At 41.2% G+C, this 24,649-nt stretch overlaps 2 protein-coding genes across 3 annotated transcripts in view; one reads left to right on the top strand and one right to left on the bottom strand.

Annotated features, from left to right (window-relative positions):
* The window catches only part of LOC121387521 (chitinase-3-like protein 1), a 54,374-nt gene that overhangs the window by 15,476 nt on the left and 14,249 nt on the right, over window positions 1-24,649 (bottom strand). Inside the window, exon 1 of one of the 2 annotated variants that reach the window (XM_041518667.1) lies at window positions 571-593. The exons of the other annotated variant lie outside the window; for it this stretch is intronic. The gene's annotated coding sequence lies outside the window, so the exon portion shown is untranslated. Of the gene's footprint in view, window positions 1-570; window positions 594-24,649 lie in introns of those variants that run through there. 2 annotated transcript variants of the gene reach the window in all.
* LOC121387522 lies at window positions 18,896-24,051 on the top strand. Its single transcript, XM_041518670.1, has 2 exons — window positions 18,896-19,767; window positions 23,953-24,051. Exon 1 carries the CDS (start codon window positions 19,073-19,075, stop codon window positions 19,736-19,738), a length of 666 nt encoding a protein of 221 aa, XP_041374604.1. The 5' UTR covers window positions 18,896-19,072; the 3' UTR covers window positions 19,739-19,767; window positions 23,953-24,051.

The raw sequence follows: 24,649 nt of genomic DNA, 5'->3' as shown, positions 1-24,649 counted from the left end.
TCAGTGCACCACGACTGATTTACCAAAGGCCATGGTATATGCTATCCTGTCTGTGGGATGGTGCCTATAAAAGAGTGGCGGAAAATAACTCAGTGGTAAAGCGCTCGCTTGATGCGCTTTCGGTCTGGGATCGATCACCGTCGGTGGACCCATTGGGTTATTTCTTATTCCAGTCAGTGTATCGCAACTGGTATATCAAAGGCCGTGGTATATGCTATCCTTTCTGTGGGAAGGTGCGTATAAAAGATCCCTTGCTACTAATGGAAACAATATAGCGGTTTCCTCTCTGAGACCATATGTCGAAATTGCCAAATGTTTGGCATCCAATAGCCAATGATTAATAAATCAATGTGCTCTAGTGGTATCTTTTAACTTTATTTTTTACTTCAAAAATGGCTGAATATATACGTCCTTACCTCATAAGGAAGGAAAAGTTTTATTTAACGACACACTCAGCACATTTTATTTACGGTTATATGGCGTCAGACATATGGTTAAGAACCACACATATATTGAGAGAGGAAACCCGCTGTCGCCACTTCGTGGGCTCTCTTTTCGATTAGCTCTTACCTCATAAAGACAGGGGCCAAACGTCTTCTCTCATACACTGACCATACAGTTACATTAAAATGTAAACGAACTCTCCTTTCTTTTAATGTACTTCCGTGTACACAAATCAAATGAATAAGGCGTTGTTACCCTACATATCTGATACATCTGAGTAAATACATGTACGAATCTATTCTTAGATATTCAAATCACCATAGAAGATAAAGGATCATAAATATTTGTCAATATGGTTGTCGTACACCCGATAAGTACAATGATCCATTGGCAATGAAATATATATATATATATATATATATATATACATGTACATGTGTGTATACATACATATATACATGGATGCCTCGACAGCTCAGAGCGCATCGTGGTTAGTCTCGCAATTTGCGGGCGATTCGGTGCCACAGGTTCGAGTCCACGCAACGGCATGGGACAATTTGTGAGGCCAGAAAGTATTTAATTATCCCCTGTGCCAGTGCATTAATATCTACGTATGTAACAGTCAACCTCGACATACATACAATATATAGATATTCATACATCAATACATATAAACATACATACATACATGCATACATACATTCATTCATTCATTCATGCATGCATACATACATACATACATACATACATACAAACATACATTCATTCATTCATACATTCATACATACATACAGACAGACATACATTCATTCATTCATACATTCATACATACATACATATACTATTATATACAGAGAGATAGACAGCCAGACATACAGACAGACACAGAGAGACAAAGAGAGAGAGAGACATAGAGAGATAGAGAGAGGAGAAAGAGAGAAGAAAGAGACAGATAGATAGTGTTCGTTTGTGTGTGTGTGTGTGTGTGTTTGTGTGTGTGTGTGTGTATGTGTGTTGTGTGTGTGTGTGTGTGTGTGTGTGTGTGTGTGTGTGTGTGTGTGTTTGTTTGTGTGTGTTTGTTTGTTTGTGTGTGTGTTTGTGTGTGTTTGTTTGTTTGTGTGTGTATGTGTGTGTGTGTGTGTGTGTGTTTGTGTGTTTGTTGCGGTTGTTTTTAAGATATGCAGTCACCGTGCACACTAACGTATTCTCTCCTGGTGGTTTTATATTTGCATTCACATACAATACACATTTGTTCAGAACGATACACTGACATATGTACACTAGCGTATACTCTAAATGTTTTCATTTACATTAAACATTTGTTTGCACTAATAACGTGTACTCTCTGGACGTCATGAATATTCAGTAACATTACATACATAAAGGATATTAAACGAATTACCAGTACTAATTACATACATAGAGGATATTAAATGAGTTACCTGTAATATTACATACATAGAGGATATTAAATGAGTTACCTGTAACATTACATACATAGAGGATATTAAATGAGTTACCTGTAACATTACATACATAGAGGATATTAAATGAGTTACCTGTAACATTACATACATAGAGGATATTAAATGAGTTACCTGTAACATTACATACATAGAGGATATTAAATGAGTTACCTGTAACATTACATACATAGAGGATATTAAACGAGTTACCAGTAATAATTACATACATGGAGGCTATTAAACGAGTTACTAGTAATAATTACATACATATAGGATATTAAACGAGTTACCAGTAACATTACATACATAGAGGCTATTAAACGAGTTACCAGTAGCATTACATACATATAGGCTATTAAACGAGTTACCAGTAACATCGCATACACAAAGGATATTAAACGAGTTACCAGTAACATTGCAAACATAGAGGATATTAAACGAGTTACCAGTGGTATGTACTCTCTGAGCATCATGAATATTCAGTAACATTACATACATAGAGGATATTAAACGAGTTACCAGTGATATATCCGAGATGTCGAACGCCCAGTCTCGGTTATTAACATGTTTATATATCGAGTGAAATAAATTTTAGTTGTCACGAGCATTAGAGAATGACATATGAATTTTATTTCACGCAGGACATAACTTTGTTAACTGGTATCGAGCTTATTATTTATTTAAAATAAAATAACAAATGAATGAATGAATGAATGAATGAATGAATGAATGAATGAATGAATGAATGAATGAATGAATGAATGAATGAATGAATGAATGAAACTAAATGCAAACATAAAACAAAAAACAATCCCTCCACACCGGTCTACATTTATATATATAATTCACTACTCTCCTGAAAAATATTTAAAATAAAATAAAAAGAAGTAAAATAATAAAAATAATAATAATAATAAACAGAAACAGACAAACAACAACAACAAAACCCCAATACAACAAAAATGCAGGATGATCGTATATATAATAAAATCGATATCAAAAGTCACACCATAATAACGGATCTTTAGTTTGTTAATCTCACATAACAGACTTGGGGGTAATGTGATGGAAGAATAGCTCCCGGTCATGGGATCGTTAGCAATCGTTAGATAACGAGTCAGTGGCGAATCCAGAGATTTTCAGTGTAGAGATGGGGGTTGCACAAATGGAATGGGTCCGAGTGACTGTGCAGAGTAGCACACAAGTGCTACTTGGAACCCTCTAATTACAGTGGATTCTTCCACTGTTATTGTCTATTATATAACCAGTTGGTATACTATCGGGGGGGGGGGGGGGGGGGGGGGGCCTCCCGCCTGCTACCGATTCAATCGGGCTACTGGTGCTCCCTTGCACCTGCCAGCGCAGGCGGTCCCTTATTGCCCCCCCCCCCCCCCCCACCTTTCCTGTCATGGACGGAGGAGCCGGCCCCGGCTCTTGTGCCCACGACAGGCGTGCGCTACAACAGCTTGTTCTGAATGTGTCGTAAAACCCTATGACCTGACCTGACCTGACCTGACCTATCGGGGGGACAAACTATTTTTTACATGGGGGTGAAGGGTCGGGTGGACTTAGGGGAAAAGGAAATTCGCAAAGAGAACACATAAAAGAGGAACACAAAAAGGGGCACTTAAATATGTTTATGGGGGAACGGATCCCTTGCACCACCTTTTAAATCTAACTGAAAATTGCAGTACTTTATCCAAAGTCAATCAATTATATAGCTAGTCAGCATAGGCGTACTGGCTCGCATCTTTGTTGAGGGGTGGGGAAGGGGCAAGCTGGTTTTTGCCTCAATTAAACGAAAACGCTCGAATCTAGATAACAACATGTATACATATTAGCATTACTACCAAACAGTTATATAGGGTTGCACATGAATTACTACGCATATTTACATGGATTACAACTAATTTTGAAAGTAGAATGATTGAAATACATGGTAAAAAGGTCTCAGGTTAGCACATTTTGCCCGAATATCTCAATAATGTTTGCCCGTTTTTGAGGTTTTGCTTCAGCACTGGGGGGAGGGGGGGGGGGGGGGGCAGTTGCGTACCCTCCACCTCCCTGTTTCGTTTGCTAGTCAGACCCGTAAATAGGCCTAGTTGGGGGCCCACTGAAGTTTTAAATTGCAACTATTTAACTACGTGTGTGTGTGTATACATGTGTGTGTGTGTATATATATATATATATATATATATATATATATATATATATATATATATATATATATTCTGCTCCCCACTCCCAAACACGCACACTTTACATAGCACATACCATACTTATGGGCCTACCATTTGTAATGTCGTAATATTTATTTCATCGACATAATTTCATTCTTTCTGATTGTGTTTTATGTTAATAACTAAAAGAAAGAAAGAAAACGGGGTGAAAGAAACATATATTGATATTTTACCAGAGGTCAAAGTGAATGATAATAGAAGGTTGGAAATGTTTTATTTACTGAGATAGGAAACCCGCTGTCGCCACTTCATGGGCTACTCTTTTCGATTAGCAGCAAGGGATCTTTTATAGGCACCATCCCACAGACAGATTAACACATACCACGGCCTTTGATATATCAGTTATGGTGCATTGGCTGAAACAAGAAATAACCCAATGGGCCCACCAACGGGGATCTTCTTGAATAGAGAATACTGTTAGTAATCAACGCCTTGTGATAAAGAGTATGCACCCTGTGGGCCTAGCCCGAGTACTCGAACGGTTAGACAGCTAGACGGGTGTTTGGACAGTTATCATACGTATTTAACCAGAACATTATTGGAAGGGTGTGCTATCGGGTTTCTTCATGTATAGTATTCGGTAGTGTGTGTATAATACTATTTGTGATTAATATAGGAAAAATGATCGATGTAAAGATATTTAATGTCAAACAGGAAAATTGTATTAGAGCGGGAATCTTTGACTACCGTGGTTAGTGAGAGAGAAGAGTGTGTAGTGGTGTTACACCTACCCAGTCGTTAAACCTCGCTCTGGGTTGGATCCAGTACCTACCAGCCTAATGTCCGATGGTTTAACCAAGACACCACCGAGGCCGGTTCACTAATTTCAAATCACGCGAAACAACGTCATTCAAACAAAAATAACACATTGATGCTAAAGTTAAAGCACATTGATGTATTAATCATCGGCTATTGAATGTCAAATATTTTGTAATTTTAACATATAGTTTTTGAGAAGAAACCCGCTACATGTTTTCCATTAACAACATGGAATCTTTTATCCAACAGACAAGATGGCACATACCACGACCTTTGAAATACCAGTCGTGGTGCACTGGCTGGAACGAGAAATAATTCACCGATGTGGATTGATCCCAGACCGACCGCGCATCAAGCGAGCGCTGTACTATTGGGCTACTACCCGCCCCAACTCATAATATTACAAAAGCGTGACTTGCACTAATCCGAAATCACGCGGAAGAAAGTCATCCGAACGAAAAAACACTTTGATACCAGTCAATTATAAGGTCTAAAATATCAGGCCATGTCTTGACAGCGGTTGAATTTCTCCTCATACACCGGACCATGTTTCATGTTTTCCCTATCTATCACCATGCAGCTGCTGCTCAGTCTTTGTGGAGTCATGCCTGCGGTCAGTATGTGTGTTTTGTCACGATCGCTCGCTACCGATATGGCAATCTGATTAAAATTAGCTCTACTGGATCTACCAGTAGATCTAACAGCATTGCGTGGACTCCCATGTCCAGGTGACATTTCATCTATAAATAACAATTTAAATATCGACCAATTACACTTCGCCTTTTATAGCGTTATTCGGGAGCATACAAATTCTAAAAATATCGGGCAAGACTATTTATGCAATAGGCGAACTTGTTGGTCTATTTCAACATTGCTAAAAAACAGGTGGGAAAGTGCAGTAATAAACTTTGGATTGTATACTAGTATAAACAGATTTTATGGCTATACCATCACGGGGTTTTTTTTCGTCTTATATAATTTTTTATATTGCAATTAGTTTCCGGCATACTTCGTAATTCATCCGAATCATTTCGGCATAATCCGGAATGTTTCCAAATTCTTTTCAAATCACTGGCATGATTTTGCAAGTAAGGTTTTGATTGGTCGAATGAAAGGCCAACTGGACATGAGCTGCAACGGGCTGCTGTTAAATCCACATGTAATAGTGGAGCTAATTTTAATTAGATTGCCGATATGGCTGGTTCTAACTCTATAGCGTTAATGTAAAGATAAAGACGCTAATACTAGCTTTTCAGATTGCACACCATTATTCACCTTTGCATGCATTTCAGTCAATGTCTATAACAATATAAATTCTGTGATCAACAATACAACATTGAAAGAGCAACATGATTGCTATATTTAGGAAGTACTGTCACTTGATAACTACAAATCAAAAATTATTGTTATTATGTTTTTAAATAAAGGTTGATAACCCCCAAAATCGAGATGTCCACATTTAGGCGGGAGCACCACCTCATTTTGGTGCTTTTTTTGTTAGCGGCAGTATACCACATGCATTGCTTTTATCGTTTAGTAATAAAATTAACAATTAGTGGTGTCGTTAAAAAACAAATTACATATTACTTAAATTTATCGATTTTGATTTTTGTCGTTTAGATGTTTGTAGCATCTTAAAATACAGTTTATAAATACAAAACGGAAAGGGTTCGCACCTCTGAAATTATGGTCAGTTAGCGGTTTAAGAGCACAATGCCAGAACAAACAATCGTTTCGTAGCGCCACGGAGCGCTTCGCGTCTACTGAACGCGGGACAGGTTAAATTAACATTAATGTTCTTTTCATGTGTTCCGGGTACACAATTCAAGATGACAGAGGTGTTACCCGACATATCTCACATATGTTATTAATACATATTTAATCTATTTAATCTTACTAATAAATGTTTACTTTCATTTATGGGGCAGGTCATAGCTCAGTGGTAAAGTCCCCGCCTGATGCGCGGTCGGTCTAGGATCGATCCCCGTCAGTGGACCCATTTGGCTATTTCTTTTTCCAGCCAGTGCACCACATCTGGTATATCAAAGGCCGTGGTATGTGATATCCTGTCTGTGGGATGGTGCATATAAAAGATCCCTTCCTACTAATGGAAAAATGTAGCTGGTTTCCTCTCTAAGACTATATGTCAAAATTACCCTGTAACTGTAAAACTGTAACTTTAACTTTAACCGTCGTCCTTTCCTGATGATAACTGAAAATAAAAATGTGTTTTGTTTAACGATACTACTAGAGCATATTGATATGTTGATCATCGTCTATTGAATGTCAAATATTTAGTAATTTTGACATATAGTCTTAGAGAGAAAACCAGCTATTTATAAACAAATATGGTAGTGTCAGGTTTAGAGCTCTGGTATCACCATCTTACACAGAGGTGGATCTAAGGGGGGGGGGGGGGGGGTAGTTATAATTTTATTATATATTAATTTTCATTTTTTTACGATCCCCCTCCAAACCTCTCCCAAAGTTCCCTTGGAATTCCACCTCATGTCACTGCCCCCCCCCCCCCCCCCCCCCCCCCCAAATGGATTTTCTGGATCAGCCACTGTTACAATCATAGGTTAAACGTTCTACATAAGTGAATAGTATTGATACATACAGCATATTAATCCAACAGTAATAATGAATATAGATATATGAAAAACATAGTTTTATAGCTAGAAATAAAAAAGATAAACGGATGGAAGAAAGGAAGAAAAGAAAGTAGAAGAAACGATTGGGAGGGGGTGGGGGGGACGGTGAACGAATTAAAATAATACATTTCGAAATATACTATATCCAGAAACAGTCTACAGTTATGAATATACTTGCTGTTTGTCGTGTCATACACTATAATATCTAGAACCAGTTTACAGTTCTGAACGTATTTACCGTTTGCCATATACATAAACCTATATCGAAAACGACAGTTGACGTTATAAAACATACCTATGTCGTCTGTCGTGTGGTGTAGTAGCGTCATTAGAGATGGAAGGGACAAAGTAAAGTTTTATTTATTTTAGATCAGGTTTTGGGATACATAATGAAATCGTCTGCCAAGACTACAAATGAAGGTCTTGGTGACCGTGACCTTTTGGACAGTTTCCCAGGTCACGGTGATTCTGAAAGCAACGGGGGGGGGGGGGGGGGGGGTGACGTAGCCCAGTGGTAAAGAGCTCGCTTGATGCGCGGTCGGTTTTGGATCGATTTCCGTCGGTGGGCTATTTCTCGCTCCACGTGCACCACGACTGGTACATCAAAGGCCGTGGTATGTGCTATCCTGTCTATGGGATGGTGTATATAAAATATCCCTAGCTGCTAATCGAAAAGAGTAGCCCATGAAGTGGCGACAGTGGGTTTCCTCCCTCAATATCTGTGTGGTCCTTAACCATATGTCCGACGCCATATAACCGTAAATAAAATGTGTTGAGTGCGTCGTTAAATAAAACATTTCCTTCCTTCCGAAAGGAACAAGATGTGGCTTAGTGGTTAGAATGACCACTTGACATCCAATGGACTTCGGGATAAACATACCACAGTAGACTTATAAGTGTTCCTGGGTCTGTCTGTCTATTTGTCTGTCTGTCTGTTTGTCTCATCCTTATTCCCCCACTTTGGATATTCCCCTTACCAAATGTTTCACATCCAATAGCCAATGGTTAATAAATCAATGTGCTCAAGTAGTGTTGTTGAATAATAATTAAAAAGAAACTTTTAACCTTCCACCAGTCTTTCTCATTAACTCTCTTATAGACTACATACTATTAGACCACCACTTATTCTAGACCAATTGATCTCATATTAGTTCTAACTTTTGTAACGGAACGGGTGGGGTAATATATACACTCTCACTCTCTCTCTCTCTCTCTCTCTCTCTCTCTCTCTCTCTCTCTCTCTCTCTCTCTCTCTCTCTCTCTCTCTCTCTCTCTCTCTCTCTCTCTCTCTCTCTCTCTCTCTCTCTCTCTCTCTCTCTCTCTCTCTCTCTCTCTCTCTCTCTCTCTCTCTCTCTCTCTCTCTCTCTCTCTCTCTCTCCGTGCTATGTCCTTTCCTGTATGTGGGAAAGTGCATATAAAAGATCCCTTGCTGCATTTAGAAAAAATGTAGCGGGTTTCCTCTGATGACTAAGAGTTTGACATCCAATAGCCGATGATTAGTTAAACAAACCAAACATGTTATTTGTCTGTCTGCGTGTCTCTGTCTTTATCCCTTGATTAATATATAAGAGCAACCTTACATGACAATTAGATATGTTTTTTGGGTGGGAGCTAAACTCATTGTTATGCGCATGGTACACCACTTCACAGCGATGTGGTCACTTTTCGCTTTTAAGATTAACCCGAGTGTGTACGTTGCTGTAAAGCTGTTATCTGTGAGTAATTTCCTCCTTTAATATTCGCGTCACGCACTCAAAGATGAGAAGTCGAGAATTTAGTTACACCCATCCTCGCACTAACGTTACAATCTGTTTAATTAGAATGTTTTGTAAATTTCTTCCATTAAAAAAGAATCTACTTTTAAAAAGTGTCTCGCAACTATTTTTTCAGTGTGCAAGAGCGAATCCCAGAAGGGGGTTTGCGAGTTGTGTGCACCCTTTTCCTAAACTTCAAACTATCGAAATTTAACAGGCTTCCAATTTCAATTAATTTTTGTATTTATGTTTTATATATAAATACATACGCAAAATGAAAAACGCGTTGGTTTTCATATTGCAGCCTCATTAAATATTCTTTCATTCTTTCATTCACCGGCCTCGGTGGCGTCGTAGTTAGGCCATCGGTCAACAGGCTGGTAGGTACTGGGTTCGGATCCCAGTCGAGGCATGGGATTTTTAATCCAGATACCGACTCCAAAACCTGAGTGAGTGCTCCGCAAGGCTCAATGGGTAGGTGTAAACCACTTGCACCGACCAGTGATCCATAACTGGTTCAACAAAGGCCATGGTTTGTGCTATCCTGCCTGTGGGGAGCGCAAATAAAAGATCCCTTGCTGCTAGTCGGAAAGAGTAGCCCATGTAATGGCGACAGCGGGTTTCCTCTCAAAATCTGTGTGGTCCTTAACCATATGTCTGACGCCATATAACCTTAAATAAAATGTGTTGAGTGCGTCGTTAAATAAAACATTCTTTCTTTCTTTTTCATTCATTTATTGATTCATTGAGTCATTCGCTTTTATGGAGAAACAAATTCTAGTGGAAAAGAAATTACAAATATATTAATAAAGAACTTGTAAAACCTTTACAAATCTACACAGGAAAAAGAATAGAATCTTTTACAAATAGTTTGTTTTGATCATTACTCACAGTCAAATGAAAGCTGGAGTGTTCCTAATTTCACCATTTCATCATTTCACCAGAAGACGTTTTTATTCCCCCGCTTCAACATTTCGTTTTTATCATTTCAAATCCCATAACTCCATTCATCCGTCAAAATACAGATCTTTCCAAAAACCGGTCTCAACACATATTTCTTCTTTTCTGTACTACTCAAGCAATTATTTCACAAAGATTTAGATTTCTGTTGGCGTCCTACCTCCCCAGAGCACACACTGCTCTTTGTTCGGGGGCCTGCGGAATGATGGTCAATATTGGCTAACAACCAGAGTCACAATAAGCCCGCATTTCTAAAGTGTTGCTAGCTAAGTCGTCTGCTTTCTTTGTTGGACGGGAGACACACATAGATCTAGAATCTTCATAAACCTGTCATGTTATACCATCACTTATAATCCGTGTAATATGGTGTGGTGGTGGTGGTGGACGGGAGACACACATAGATCTAGAATCTTCATAAACCTGTCATGTTATACCATCACTTATAGTCCGTGTAATATGGTGTGGTGGTGGTGGAGGTGGTGGACGGGAGACACACATAGATCTAGAATCTTCATAAACCTGTCATGTTATACCATCACTTATAGTCCGTGTAATATGGTGTGGTGGTGGTGGAGGTGGTGGACGGGAGACACACATAGATCTAGAATCTTCATAAACCTGTCATGTTATACCATCACTTATAGTCCGTGTAATATGGTGTGGTGGTGGTGGAGGTGGTGGACGGGAGACACACATAGATCTAGAATCTTCATAAACCTGTCATGTTATACCATCACTTATAGTCCGTGTAATATGGTGTGGTGGTGGTGGAGGTGTGGACGGGAGACACACATAGATCTAGAATCTTCATAAACCTGTCATGTTATACCATCACTTATAGTCCGTGTAATATGGTGTGGTGGTGGTGGAGGTGGTGGACGGGAGACACACATAGATCTAGAATCTTCATAAACCTGTCATGTTATACCATCACTTATAGTCCGTGTAATATGGTGTGGTGGTGGTGGAGGTGGTGGACGGGAGACACACATAGATCTAGAATCTTCATAAACTTGTCATGTTATACCATCACTTATAGTCCGTGTAATATGGTGTGGTGGTGGTGGACGGGAGACACACATAGATCTAGAATCTTCATAAACCTGTCATGTTATACCATCACTTATAGTCCGTGTAATATGGTGGTGGTGGTGGTGGAGGTTGGGGTGGTGGTGGACGGATAGACACACATAAATACTCTTCATAAACCTGTCATGTTATACCATCACTTATAATCCGTGTAATATGGTGTGGTGGTGGTGGACGGGAGACACACATAGATCTAGAATCTTCATAAACTTGTCATGTTATACCATCACTTATAGTCCGTGTAATATGGTGTGGTGGTGGTGGAGGTTGGGGTGGTGGTGGACGGATAGACACACATAAATACTCTTCATAAACCTGTCATGTTATACCATCACTTATAATCCGTGTAATATGGTGTGGTGGTGGTGGACGGGAGACACACATAGATCTAGAATCTTCATAAACTTGTCATGTTATACCATCACTTATAGTCCGTGTAATATGGTGTGGTGGTGGTGGAGGTGGAGACACACACATAGATCTAGAATCTTCATAAACTTGTCATGTTATACCATCACTTATAGTCCGTGTAATATGGTGTGGTGGTGGTGGAGGTGGTGGACGGGAGACACACATAGATCTAGAATCTTCATAAACCTGTCATGTTATACCATCACTTATAGTCCGTGTAATATGGTGTGGTGGGGGGAAATAATCTTCATAAACCTGGTGGTGTACGGGTGGTGGTGGTGGACACACATAGATCTAGAATCTTCATAAACCTGTCATGTTATACCATCACTTATAGTCCGTGTAATATGGTGTGGTGGTGGTGGAGGTGGTGGACGGGAGACACACATAGATCTAGAATCTTCATAAACCTGTCATGTTATACCATCACTTATAGTCCGTGTAATATGGTGTGGTGGTGGTGGAGGTGGTGGACGGGAGACACACATAGATCTAGAATCTTCATAAACCTGTCATGTTATACCATCACTTATAGTCCGTGTAATATGGTGTGGTGGTGGTGGAGGTGGTGGACGGGAGACACACATAGATCTAGAATCTTCATAAACCTGTCATGTTATACCATCACTTATAGTCCGTGTAATATGGTGTGGTGGTGGTGGAGGTGGTGGACGGGAGACACACATAGATCTAGAATCTTCATAAACCTGTCATGTGTTACCATCACTTATAGTCCGTGTAATATGGTGTGGTGGTGGTGGAGGTGGTGGACGGGAGACACACATAGATCTAGAATCTTCATAAACCTGTCATGTTATACCATCACTTATAGTCCGTGTAATATGGTGTGGTGGTGGTGGAGGTGGTGGACGGGAGACACACATAGATCTAGAATCTTCATAAACCTGTCATGTTATACCATCACTTATAGTCCGTGTAATATGGTGTGGTGGTGGTGGAGGTGGTGGACGGGAGACACACATAGATCTAGAATCTTCATAAACCTGTCATGTTATACCATCACTTATAGTCCGTGTAATATGGTGTGGTGGTGGTGGAGGTGGTGGACGGGAGACACACATAGATCTAGAATCTTCATAAACTGGTGTCATGTTATACCATCACTTATAGTCCGTGTAATATGGTGGTGGTGGTGGTGGAGGTGGTGGACGGGAGACACACATAGATCTAGAATCTTCATAAACCTGTCATGTTATACCATCACTTATAGTCCGTGTAATATGGTGGTGGTGGTGGTGGAGGTGGTGGACGGGAGACACACATAGATCTAGAATCTTCATAAACCTGTCATGTGTTACCATCACTTATAGTCCGTGTAATATGGTGGTGGTGGTGGTGGAGGTGGTGGACGGGAGACACACATAAATATATACATATACTCTTCATAAACTTGTCATGTGTTACCATCACTTATAGTCCGTGTAATATGGTGTGGTGGTGGTGTGGAGGTGGTGGACGGGAGACACACATAAATATATACAACTCTTCATAAACTTGTCATGTGTTACCATCACTTATAGTCCGTGTAATATGGTGTGTGGTGGTGGTGGAGGTGGTGGACGGGAGACACACATAAATATATACATATACTCTTCATAAACTTGTCATGTGTTACCATCACTTATAGTCCGTGTAATATGGTGGTGGTGGTGGTGGAGGTGGTGGACGGGAGACACACATAAATATCTACATATACTCTTCATAAACTTGTCATGTGTTACCATCACTTATAGTCCGTGTAATATGGTGTGGTGGTGGTGGAGGTGGTGGACGGGAGACACACATAAATATATACTATACTCTTCATAAACTTGTCATGTGTTACCATCACTTATAGTCCGTGTAATATGGTGTGGTGGTGGTGGTGGAGGTTGGGGTGGTGGTGAACGGATAGACACACATAAATACTCTTCATAAACTTGTCATGTGTTACCATCACTTATAGTCCGTGTAATATGGTGGTGGTGGTGGTGGTGGAGGTGGTGGACGGGAGACACACATAAATATATACATATACTCTTCATAAACTTGTCATGTGTTACTATCACTTATAGTCCGTGTAATATGGTGGTGGTGGTGGTGGAGGTGGTGGACGGGAGACACACATAAATATATACATATACTCTTCATAAACTTGTCATGTGTTACCATCACTTATAGTCCGTGTAATATGGTGTGGTGGTGGTGGTGGAGGTGGTGGACGGGAGACACACATAAATATATACATATACTCTTCATAAACTTGTCATGTGTTACCATCACTTATAGTCCGTGTAATATGGTGTGGTGGTGGTGGAGGTGGTGGACGGGAGATACGCATAAATATATACATATACTCTTCATAAACTTGTCATGTGTTACCATCACTTATAGTCCGTGTAATATGGTGTGGTGGTGGTGGAGGTGGTGGACGGGAGACACGCATAAATATATACATATACTCTTCATAAACTTGTCATGTGTTACCATCACTTATAATCCGTGTAATATGGTGTGGTGGTGGTGGAGGTGGTGGACGGGAGACACGCATAAATATATACATATACTCTTCATAAACTTGTCATGTGTTACCATCACTTATAGTCCGTGTAATATGGTGTGGTGGTGGTGGTGGAGGTTGGGGTGGTGGTGAACGGATAGACACACATAAATACTCTTCATAAACTTGTCATGTGTTACTATCACTTATAGTCCGTGTAATATGGTGGTGGTGGTGGTGGTGGAGGTGGTGGACGGGAGACACACATAAATATATACATATACTCTTCATAAACTTGCCATGTGTTACCATCACTGATAGTCCGTGTAATATGGTGTGGTGGTGGTGGTGGAGGTGGTGGACGGGAGACACACATAAATATATACATATACTCTTCATAAACTTGCCATGTGTTACCATCACTTATAATCCGTGTAATATGGTGTGGTGGTGGTGGAGGTTGGGGTGGTGGTGGACGGATAGACACACATAAATACTCTTCATAAACTTGTCATGTGTTACCATCACTTATAATCCGTGTAATATGGTGTGGTGGTGGTGGTGGTTTCGGTGGTCGGTGGGGGTGTTTGGCTGGAGGTGGTGGTGGATGATAGACACACATACACACCAGTCAGAAACATGCCATGTTTTACCATGACTTCTGGACTGTTTGAGGGGTGGTGGATGTGGTGGTGGAAGGGGTGCTTGGATGGAGGGTGGGGATGGGGATGGGGGTGGGAGTAGCTCAGTAGGTAAAGCGCTCGTCGGGGTCCATCCATTGATAGGATTAACAACTCTCAGTGCACTCTGGGTTTTCTCCGGTTCCAACAAGTGTCCAGGCGTGTTTGTAGGAAGTTATGTTCTGAGTCTAGACTGTGGCAAAAGTAGGTCGCGGTGACCTAGGTATTGTTCGAAACAAACACAGCCATCCTGAGTTGTACTGAGTTTTAATGATCCTATATGAATTGATAAGGCAGATTTGGCCCAGACAAAGATTTTCTTTAATGTACAATAATGCGTGCAAAGTAGGTCGCAGTGACCTAGTTATTGTACGCAACAAATCGCCATTCCAAGTTGTACTTGCATACAACGTTTGATGGCCATGTATGAACTGATAAGGAATATATGACCTGGACAAGGATTTTCTTTAATGAGCAGTAATGTGTGAAACGTAGGTCGCGGTGACCTATATGCAACACACTGCCATCACAATTTGTACTTGCATGAAAGGTTTGTTGATCCTATATGAAGTGATAAGAAAGACATGTTCCGGAAACGAAAGGTTTACGGATGGACGTACGGACGAACAACGCAATACTATAAGACGACAAGTCAAAGACGGGCGTTCAAAAAACAAAACTCGTCTTGAACATCGGAGGCTTTCGACAACTGAACACCTTCTGCACACGCGCCTGGTGTCCCACGACTGGTACATTAAACAGCTTCGATCCTACGATCAAAGCACATCGAAGGATCGCTCTACCGATTGAGCTAGGTCCAGGAGGCCGAACGCTCGCGAACTCTCGCGAGAGAGAGAGAGAGAGAGAGAGAGAGAGAGAGAGAGAGAGAGAGAGAGAGAGAGAGAGAGAGAGAGGGGGGGGGGGTTCGTCACAGGATCAAACCTCCTTAGTGGACCCATTGTCTGGCTGCTTTTTCCTCATACCAACCAGTGCACCACGACTGGTATATCAAAGGTTGTGGTATGGGCTGTCCTGTCTCTGGGAAAGTGCATATAACAGATCCCTTGCTGCTAATGGGGAAATGTGACGAGTTTTCTCTGAAGATTACAAGTAAACATCATCAAATGTTTCACATCAAATAGCCGATGATTAATAAATCAATGTGCTCTAGTGGAGTCGTTAAATAATAAAAGAGTTAAACCAAAGAAAAAGGGGGTTGCGAACGACCGCAATCGCCCGCCCTCCTGAACACGCCTAAGGTGAACGCTCTGCCTTTGAACTCTAGCCGGCTCCCAAATTGTTGGAGAGAGAGAGAGAGAACTTGTTTGTACGAACACCATGACAAAGATAACTAGAGATAACCGCCCACACTGTAAACATAATCTGTTACTAATGATCTGAAACATTCAGTTCATAATGTGTCACGATTACAACTGCAAACAGTTTTTCATACGCTTTTTACTTCTCATTTCGTGTTTGTTCCCTATACACTAGTAAACCCAAGTGACGTGTTTGTGTATCGGCTGTATGCAGTGGTATAAACGTATTATGAAAGATTTCTTTTCATGATGTGTGTCTATTCGATTATCCAATCATCCGTCCGTCCCTTCATCCGTTTATCTCTCATTCGGTTCGTTCGTCTGTGTGTTACATTAAATAATATAAATAGCAATAATCATCTCCAACTGGACAGTAGGCATGGCGGAGCGGGGGGGGGGGGGGGGGGGGGGGGGGGGGGGGGGGGGGGGGGGGGGGGAATCAAAAATATTATTCGTAGTAAATCTTAAGGCAGAGATGAATGTTACTTGTTGAATGTAGGAAACTGCATTTCAGGACATCTACTTTTCAAACGTTTACGTGGGAGCATACCCCGAACACTTTTTCGAACTTTGCTTTCCACCCTCGATCTCGGTCGCCCCCTCACCCCATATCTGCTTGCTACCGCCGCACCTGGACTGTGCACCACGACTGGTATATCAAGGCCGTAGTATGTGCTATTCTGTTTGTGGGATGGTGTATATAAAAGATAACTTTCTACTAATGGAAAAATGTAGCGGACTTCATTTCTAAGACTATATATCAAAATTACCAAACGTTTGACATTCAGTAGATCAGTGTGCTCTAGTGGTATCGTTAAACAAACAAACAAATAAAAATAGTTTGTCCACTACACAACGAGGCATGTACATCAATTCCGTACCGATGGCGATATGATTTTAAGTCTCTACATCCAACAAAATTCCATGCACGTTGTCTTGGAAACGCAAGCTAAGACACCAGTCTGTCTGTCTGTCCAGGACATACACCTCAGTTTAAAGCAACAAACGAAATGTAGTTGAGAGTTCCAGCACTCACCTGTAATAGTTCACAACGTTGACGCGACAGGTGCGTAAGGCAGGGAGACCTCATATCTCGGGCGTTTATGATACGTTGAGTGTATCTCTTGATGTTAAAAATTCGGAAACGTTTTCAGACACGGAATGTGAGAGATTGTCTCCCGTCTTTGAAGTAGTAAGACCTTGTGCTATCGATTGCTGGACATGAATCCAGCCGCTTTAAACAAGTAACTAATACACTGTACAAACATGGACCTTTTGTTCTCTGTATTTTTATTTTAATATTTATTTTAAAGAAAGCAATTTCTAAATGGAAATATTAATAGAGACGCCTGAAGAAAATTATGTATCCAATAACCTAACCCTGTTTTCTCTTCTTCCGCGTATAAAAAAAATATATAAAAAAAAAATAAAAAAAAAAATAAAAAAAAAATATATATATATATATATATATATATATATATATATATATATATACACACACACACACACAAACACATATATATATATATACATTTGTTTAAAAAATCATAAATGAAGATAATATCCCATTAACTTTTGTTAAAAACAATATTGGGCCGAATTTACGAAACCTGTTTTTGTCTAATACGCCTGTAACTAACATATTTATAATGTTTAAACACCTGTTTTTGTCTAATACGCCTGTAACTAACATATTTATAATGTTTAAACACCTGCGTTTTAAAAAAAAATAGGCTTCGTATATTCGACTCACATTTCATTAAAACATATTATTTAATATGGATTAGTTACACGATTACCTTCTTTTCTCAACCCCCCCTCCTTCCCCCCCCCCCCCCCACAAAAAAAAAAAAAAACAAAAAACAAACACCCAACATACAACTAAAACGAAAAAGACAACAAATTGTTAATAATTAAACAATTTGCGCAACCACCATCAAAGAGAAATAAGCTCATATTAATACCTAAAGAAAAATATATGGTAATCGCAAAAAAAAAAAAAAAAAAAAAAAAAAAAAAAAAACGACAGTATAAAACCAATAAAAGCAAGCTCAAACGGTATCATCCCACTATCCCTGATTTCACTAGCCCTGATTTCACTAGCCCTGGTACCAACAGCCCTGAAAAATGACCAATTAATGGCTGCCATGGATGTTCCATTTCTTTAGACTACTCCCCTGTACATATAAACTATTAATAAATAAACATATCTTGTTTTACTGATTAGGTAGACACAATAGATGAGATACCCTTTTAATGCCTCAGTTGAAAACGTGGAGTACTTACTTAATCCTCTTCGTACAATTCCTTTATCTATAAACATGTGTTGTTTTAATATGCTCGCTGTGCGTTAATCCTCTTCGTACAATTCCTTTATCTATAAACATGTGTTGTTTTAATATCACTATTACTGTCAATACATAATTAGTAGGGACCTCTATATATGAATGTTGCAAATGTGACTATACAAATAAATGCTCCAGTTTCAAATATGCAGCCAATCCAACCAGACGTTGTCGAGTGTGCTGTGCAATTAGCCCCCCCCCCCCCCCCCCCCACCTGGGGGGATTAATTGCAACGTATGGAAGCCTGATCGATAACCGCGTCTCGTACACCGGGTCACGGGCAACCGTGACCTTGGTGTACGGAGATAGGATACCGAAGAAAGGAAGGTGGAGGAAGAGGAGACGTGCGCCAGCGGCAGCGCAGGGGGAGACAAAACCGGTGGCTAAACCGCCGGCAGCGACTCCGTCTGTTAGACCGCCCAACGCCGCTCACCCGAAGAAGAAGACGAAGATGGAAGTGGCCCCGGCTCCAGTCATTGCAGTCTCTTCAACGGAGGATGAGGAGTTGAAGGAGTTCGACACAGCGATCTGTGACACACCATTCAACAGACCCGATCCACCGCCCTTTACTTCAGGTTTTCCGGATGTGTCGCCAATTAAACCGGCGACACCCGTAGAGAACCAGGCCCGGAAGACGGCTGTGGTCAAGAGGAAGGCGACCACTCCTCCGAGTGCCACTCCAGCCAAGCCAAGTCGCCCTACTCAACCGCCGAAGCCAGAGAAACAACCAGAGGGACAATGGACACTTCAGGCCAGCAAACTCCATCCGCGGTTCCAACAGCTGATGAAGATCAATCTCGAGGACGTGCGCCAGCTCATTAGTGAGCCGAAACACAAGGCGTACCACCCGCTACCTACCGAGCCCGATGAAGGGGACTTCGCCGTCCACCGAGTCCAGGTTGATGTGGATATCAACGCAGTTTGCGTCACCATTCGCCGGAGGGGAAGATACAATCAAGCGCTGCTACTCAAGGAAATGGACAACCCGTCACTACACCGTGTCCTCAAAATCATTGCGGGGAGTGAATACCGTCACATCACCAAGATACTAGCAGCCTCTCCCTACCGGCATGATCTTCCACATCTGGACGCCACCGACTTCATCGGCTCGCCGTAGACGCCAACCTCCTAACAACCTTTTCCTCCGTGAGTACCAACCTCTTTTTGGGGGGGCTAGTTAGACTTTAAACGTTTTCGATCGAGTTCCAAATTCTTATGTTTATTTTTTTATAAATATTCTAACGCACTTTATTTTGGCACCCGATCAATTGCTCAAAATCACCTTAAAAATCTTTTGGCTGAGCAGTCTTAACTATTTTGGGTCAAATTTTAGAGTCCAGACATGTTTTTGGATGCAGTTACTCTTTGTAGACTTAGGTATTTGTCAGGCTTCACCGAGGAATCGAAATTTAGCCAATCAGAGCACGGCTCCCACTCGGTGTTACTTCAAGTTTGCGAAGTGTCTGCTATTCGGTCCGTGCTCGCGTTTGACCGCACTAAATGGCTTTTTTCCAAAACCTGCCCACTTCAAACTCAATCCCCCCCCCCCCCCCGCCCCCCCCACCCACCCACCCCCACCCCACCCCACCCCCCGCTACGGAGTTGGTCACTGGCGAAGTCAGAGGCTAAATCCGTAGTGGGCGTGCCTGAACCTTCGTGGATAGGGGCACGTTAATAGTTTCCCCAGTCCAGATAAATGCTCGCTGTGCGTTATGGCGGAGGTAACTTTGTAGAGGGTGCCAGAGGCAATAAAGTAGCAATTTTGGATGACTATGTCTTCCATAAGAACGCACAAGTAAAGGCGGCCATGAAATGGAGATGTAGCGAGACTAAGAATTTGAAATGCAATGTGTTTATTGTAGTATCTGAGGGGTTAGTTGTTAAACAACAGTACGAACACAATCACGCTCCCAATGTTGGTGACAACGTATGTTGCATTGTTTGTATGGTTTTGAAATGTCATGTTTTAAATGTATTAATTTTAAGTGCTATTACCGTGCTATTACCATAAACACTATCGAATAAAACATTTATTTAACTATATTCATTTTTGTAATTACTTATTTGATTTAGTTTGTTTATAATGGGGATGACAACCGGTGGCAGTAACAGCCAATATGACTGACAATCTGGGGCTAGTGTAACCAGGGCTAGTGGAATCAGGGCCAGTGGAACCAGGGCTAGTGGAACCAGGGCTAGTGGAATCAGGGCTAGTGGGGCTAACTCGCTCAAACCACAACCCCAATAGATTTGTACTAAAAATTAAAACAAAATTTAAGAAAACAATTAACATTTGTATTCTAACTGATGAATATTCTGCATTTGTGTATTTAAAACGAAAACGAAAACGAACAGGCATTGTTAATGATTTGGAAAAAAACAATTAAAACGCAAATGTCTGATATTGCATACCAACACTTGCGTATTTGACTAAGAGTGCAAACGGAAGTCACGTGCACAAAGCACATGCGCAAGTGATATGAGATGTATGTGAAAATGACGCCAGTATTTATGGGATGCATCGTCGCCGTTGTTGTAGTCGGGATACACACACAGCTGTGGTGATGGTTCGGTGTCAGTGCAAACAGCCAAAAAACCGTGTTTGACAAGAAAAATGTTATTTGGAAAAGACATGGCTTCAATAAACTGCATAGTTCATTGGCTTCACACAATGGACACATGTCTGTAGCTTTCTACAAACCCACACACGTTGGCGACTGAACGGAAATAACAGAAATAAAAGAGTATTGACCTTCTTCCCCACTTGTTATAAGACAGCCGTGTCCGCCTTTCCAACCCCTCATAAGATAGCATCGTCCTTCATTCCCACCCACTATAACAGATCACTGCAATCTCTCCCACACCCTAGAAAATACAACTGCCCTTTTCTCTCACCTGCTATAAAATATCACTGCCCTTCTCTCACACACCCTATAATAGATCACTGCCCTTCTCTCACACACCCTATAAAAGATCACTGCCTTTTTCTCCCACACCCTATAAAAGACCACTGCCTTTCTCTCACACACCCTTATAAAAGTTCACTGCCCTTCTGTCACACACCCTATAAAAGATCACTGCCTTTCTCTCACACACCCTATAAAAGATCACTGCCTTTTTCTCACACACCCTTATAAAATATCACTGCCTACCCCTATAAAAGATCACTGCCTTTCTCTCACACACCCTATAAAATATCACTGCCCTTCTCTCACACACCCTATAATAGATCACTGCCCTTCTCTCACACACCCTATAAAAGATCACTGCCTTTTTCTCCCACACCCTATAAAAGACCACTGCCTTTCTCTCATACACCCTTATAAAAGTTCACTGCCCTTCTCTCACACACCCTATAAAAGATCACTGCCTTTTTCTCCCACACCTTATAAAAGATCACTGCCTTTTTCTCCCACACCCTGTAAAAGAGCACTGCCTTTTTCTCCCACACCCTATAAAAGAGCACTGCCTTTCTCTCACACACCCTTATAAAAGTTCACTGCCCTTCTCTCCCACACCCTATAAAAGATCACTGCCTTTCTCTCACACACTCTATAAAAGGATCACTGCCTTTCTCTCACACACCCTATAAAAGATCACTTCCCTTCTTTCCCATACCCTATAAAAGATCACTGCCCTTCTCTCCCACACCCTATTTGAGACTAAGTAATGCCTTTTTGTCCCATCTGCAAAACGAGAGCCTTACCCTACTTTCCCACCTTTTTTTTTTTTCTGTCCACATTATAAGATAATATTGCCCTTCTTCCCCACCACTCATAAATGGCATTACCTTCTTTCCCACCCTTCATAGATAGCATTGCCTTCTTCCACACCCCTCATAAATAGCATTGCCCTTCTTTCCCACCCCTCATAAATAGCATTACCTTCTTCCAAACCACTCATATATAGCATTGCCCTTCTTCCCCACCACTCATAGAATGCATTGCCCTTCTCCCCCCCCCCCTCCCCCCTCATAGTTAGCATTGCCCTTCTTCCCCACCCCTCATAGATAGCATTACCTTCTTCCCCACCCCTCATAGATAGCATTGCCCTTCTTCCCCACCACTCATAAATAGCATTACCTTCTACCTCCCCCCTCATAGTTAGCATTGCCCTTCTTCCCCACCCCTCATAGATAGCATTGCCCTTCTTCCCCACCACTCATAAATATCATTACTTTCTTCCCCACCCCTCATAGATAGCATTGCCCTTCTTCCCCACCCCTCATAGATAGCATTGCCCTTCTTCCCCACCACTCATAAATATCATTACCTTCTTCCCCACCCCTCATAGATAGCATTGCCCTTCTTTTCCACCCTTCATAGATAGCAATGCCCTTCTTTTTCACCCTTCATCGATAGCATTGCCCTTCTTCCTCACCCCTCATAGATACCATTGTCCTTCTTTTCCACCCTTCATAGATAGCAATGCCCTTCTTTTTCACCCTTCATAGATAGCATTGCCCTTCTTCCTCACCCCTCATAGATACCATTGTCCTTCTTTTTCACCCTTCATAGATAGCAATGCCCTTCTTCCCCACCCCTCATAGATACCATTGTCCTTCTTTTCCACCCTTCATAGATAGCAATGCCCTTCTTTTTCACCCCTCATAAATAGCATTGCTCTTCTTCCCCATCCCTCATAGATAGCATTGCCCTTCTTCCCCACCCCTCATAGATAGCATTGCCCTTCTCCCCCACCCCTCATAAATAGCATTGCCCTTCTTTTCCACCACTCATAGATAGCATTGCCCTTTTTCCCCACCACTCATAAATAGCATTGCCCTTCTTCCCCACCCCTCATAGATAGCAATGCCCTTCTTCCCCACCCCTCATAGATACCATTGTCCTTCTTTTCCACCCTTCATAGATAGCAATGCCCTTCTTTTTCACCCCTCATAAATAGCATTGCTCTTCTTCCCCATCCCTCATAGATAGCATTGCCCTTCTTCCCCACCCCTCATAGATAGCATTGCCCTTCTCCCCCACCCCTCATAAATAGCATTGCCCTTCTTCCTCACCCCTCATAAATAGCATTGCCCTTCTTTTTCACCCCCTCCCCCATAAGAGAGAATTTGCAATGCAACGACCCCCATAACTCAGGAGTAATGATACTATTTTCCATTGAACTACATTCAAATTGCAACATCGTTTCTTCTAATGACGCTGGGTTCATGTTACGTTTGGCCACATTTATTCTGCATTTTATCTTCTTCCGTTTATGAGAACAAACTGATTTCCGGCCTTGAAATGTTCCAGTTTGTTGACAAATAATGCTCGGGACTGCTAAGAACAAAACAGCCCTTTGATAGAGACCAATTGTCTGTTGTAGGTGGGTCAAACATGACGTCACTGGGTGATGTATGACACGAGGAATGGTTTGATTTGTCTAGCTAGTGAGGAATGTAGCATCATGACATTTGCACCAGAGAAGACTTGACAACAACGCTGCTGCAGCAAAAATAAGTAAACGGTTTTCACTTCAAAAAGTAACAAGGATGATTTGTTCTAAATTATTTAATAATAATAATAATAATAATAATAATAATAATATTATTATTATTATTATTATTATTATTATTATTATTAAAAAAAAGCCAAACAAAAAGCTCGAGCTTGTAGCTTTAAAATTGGTATCCCGTAGCGTCTGCCAAAAGGTTGTTTTGTTTAACGACACCACTAGAGCACATTGAACAATTAATCATCGGTTATTGGATGTCAAACTTTTGATAATTGTGAAGCATACTCGTCAAAGGAAACCCGGTATTTTTTCCATTACTAGCAAGGGATCTTTTATATGCACTTTTCTACAGACAGGATAACACATATCCCAACCTTCGATATACCATTTGAAAGGTGGGACGAACAAAACAAAAACAAAAAAAACAGTCAAAGAATGTGTCCACCGAGAAGGTTCGATCCTGCGACCAAAGCACCTCATGATCAGGCCAGCGCTCTACCGACTAAGCTATGGGGCGTTCTGGTCCCTCGCCTGAGATGCTTTGGTCATAGGATCGAAAGACTTCAGT

The sequence above is a fragment of the Gigantopelta aegis genome, chromosome 13, assembly GCF_016097555.1.
Source record: "Gigantopelta aegis isolate Gae_Host chromosome 13, Gae_host_genome, whole genome shotgun sequence".
In the NCBI taxonomy this organism is placed as follows: Eukaryota; Metazoa; Mollusca; class Gastropoda; order Neomphalida; family Peltospiridae; genus Gigantopelta; species Gigantopelta aegis.
The sequence above is the reverse complement of the archived record's forward strand: the minus strand, read 5'-3'. Positions and strand labels throughout refer to the sequence as shown.

What these genes read in the sequence shown, in the direction of transcription:
- LOC121387522 (XM_041518670.1), top strand. Translation starts at nt 19,073, where the DNA reads ATGGAAGTGGCCCCGGCTCCAGTCATTGCAGTCTCTTCAACGGAGGAT.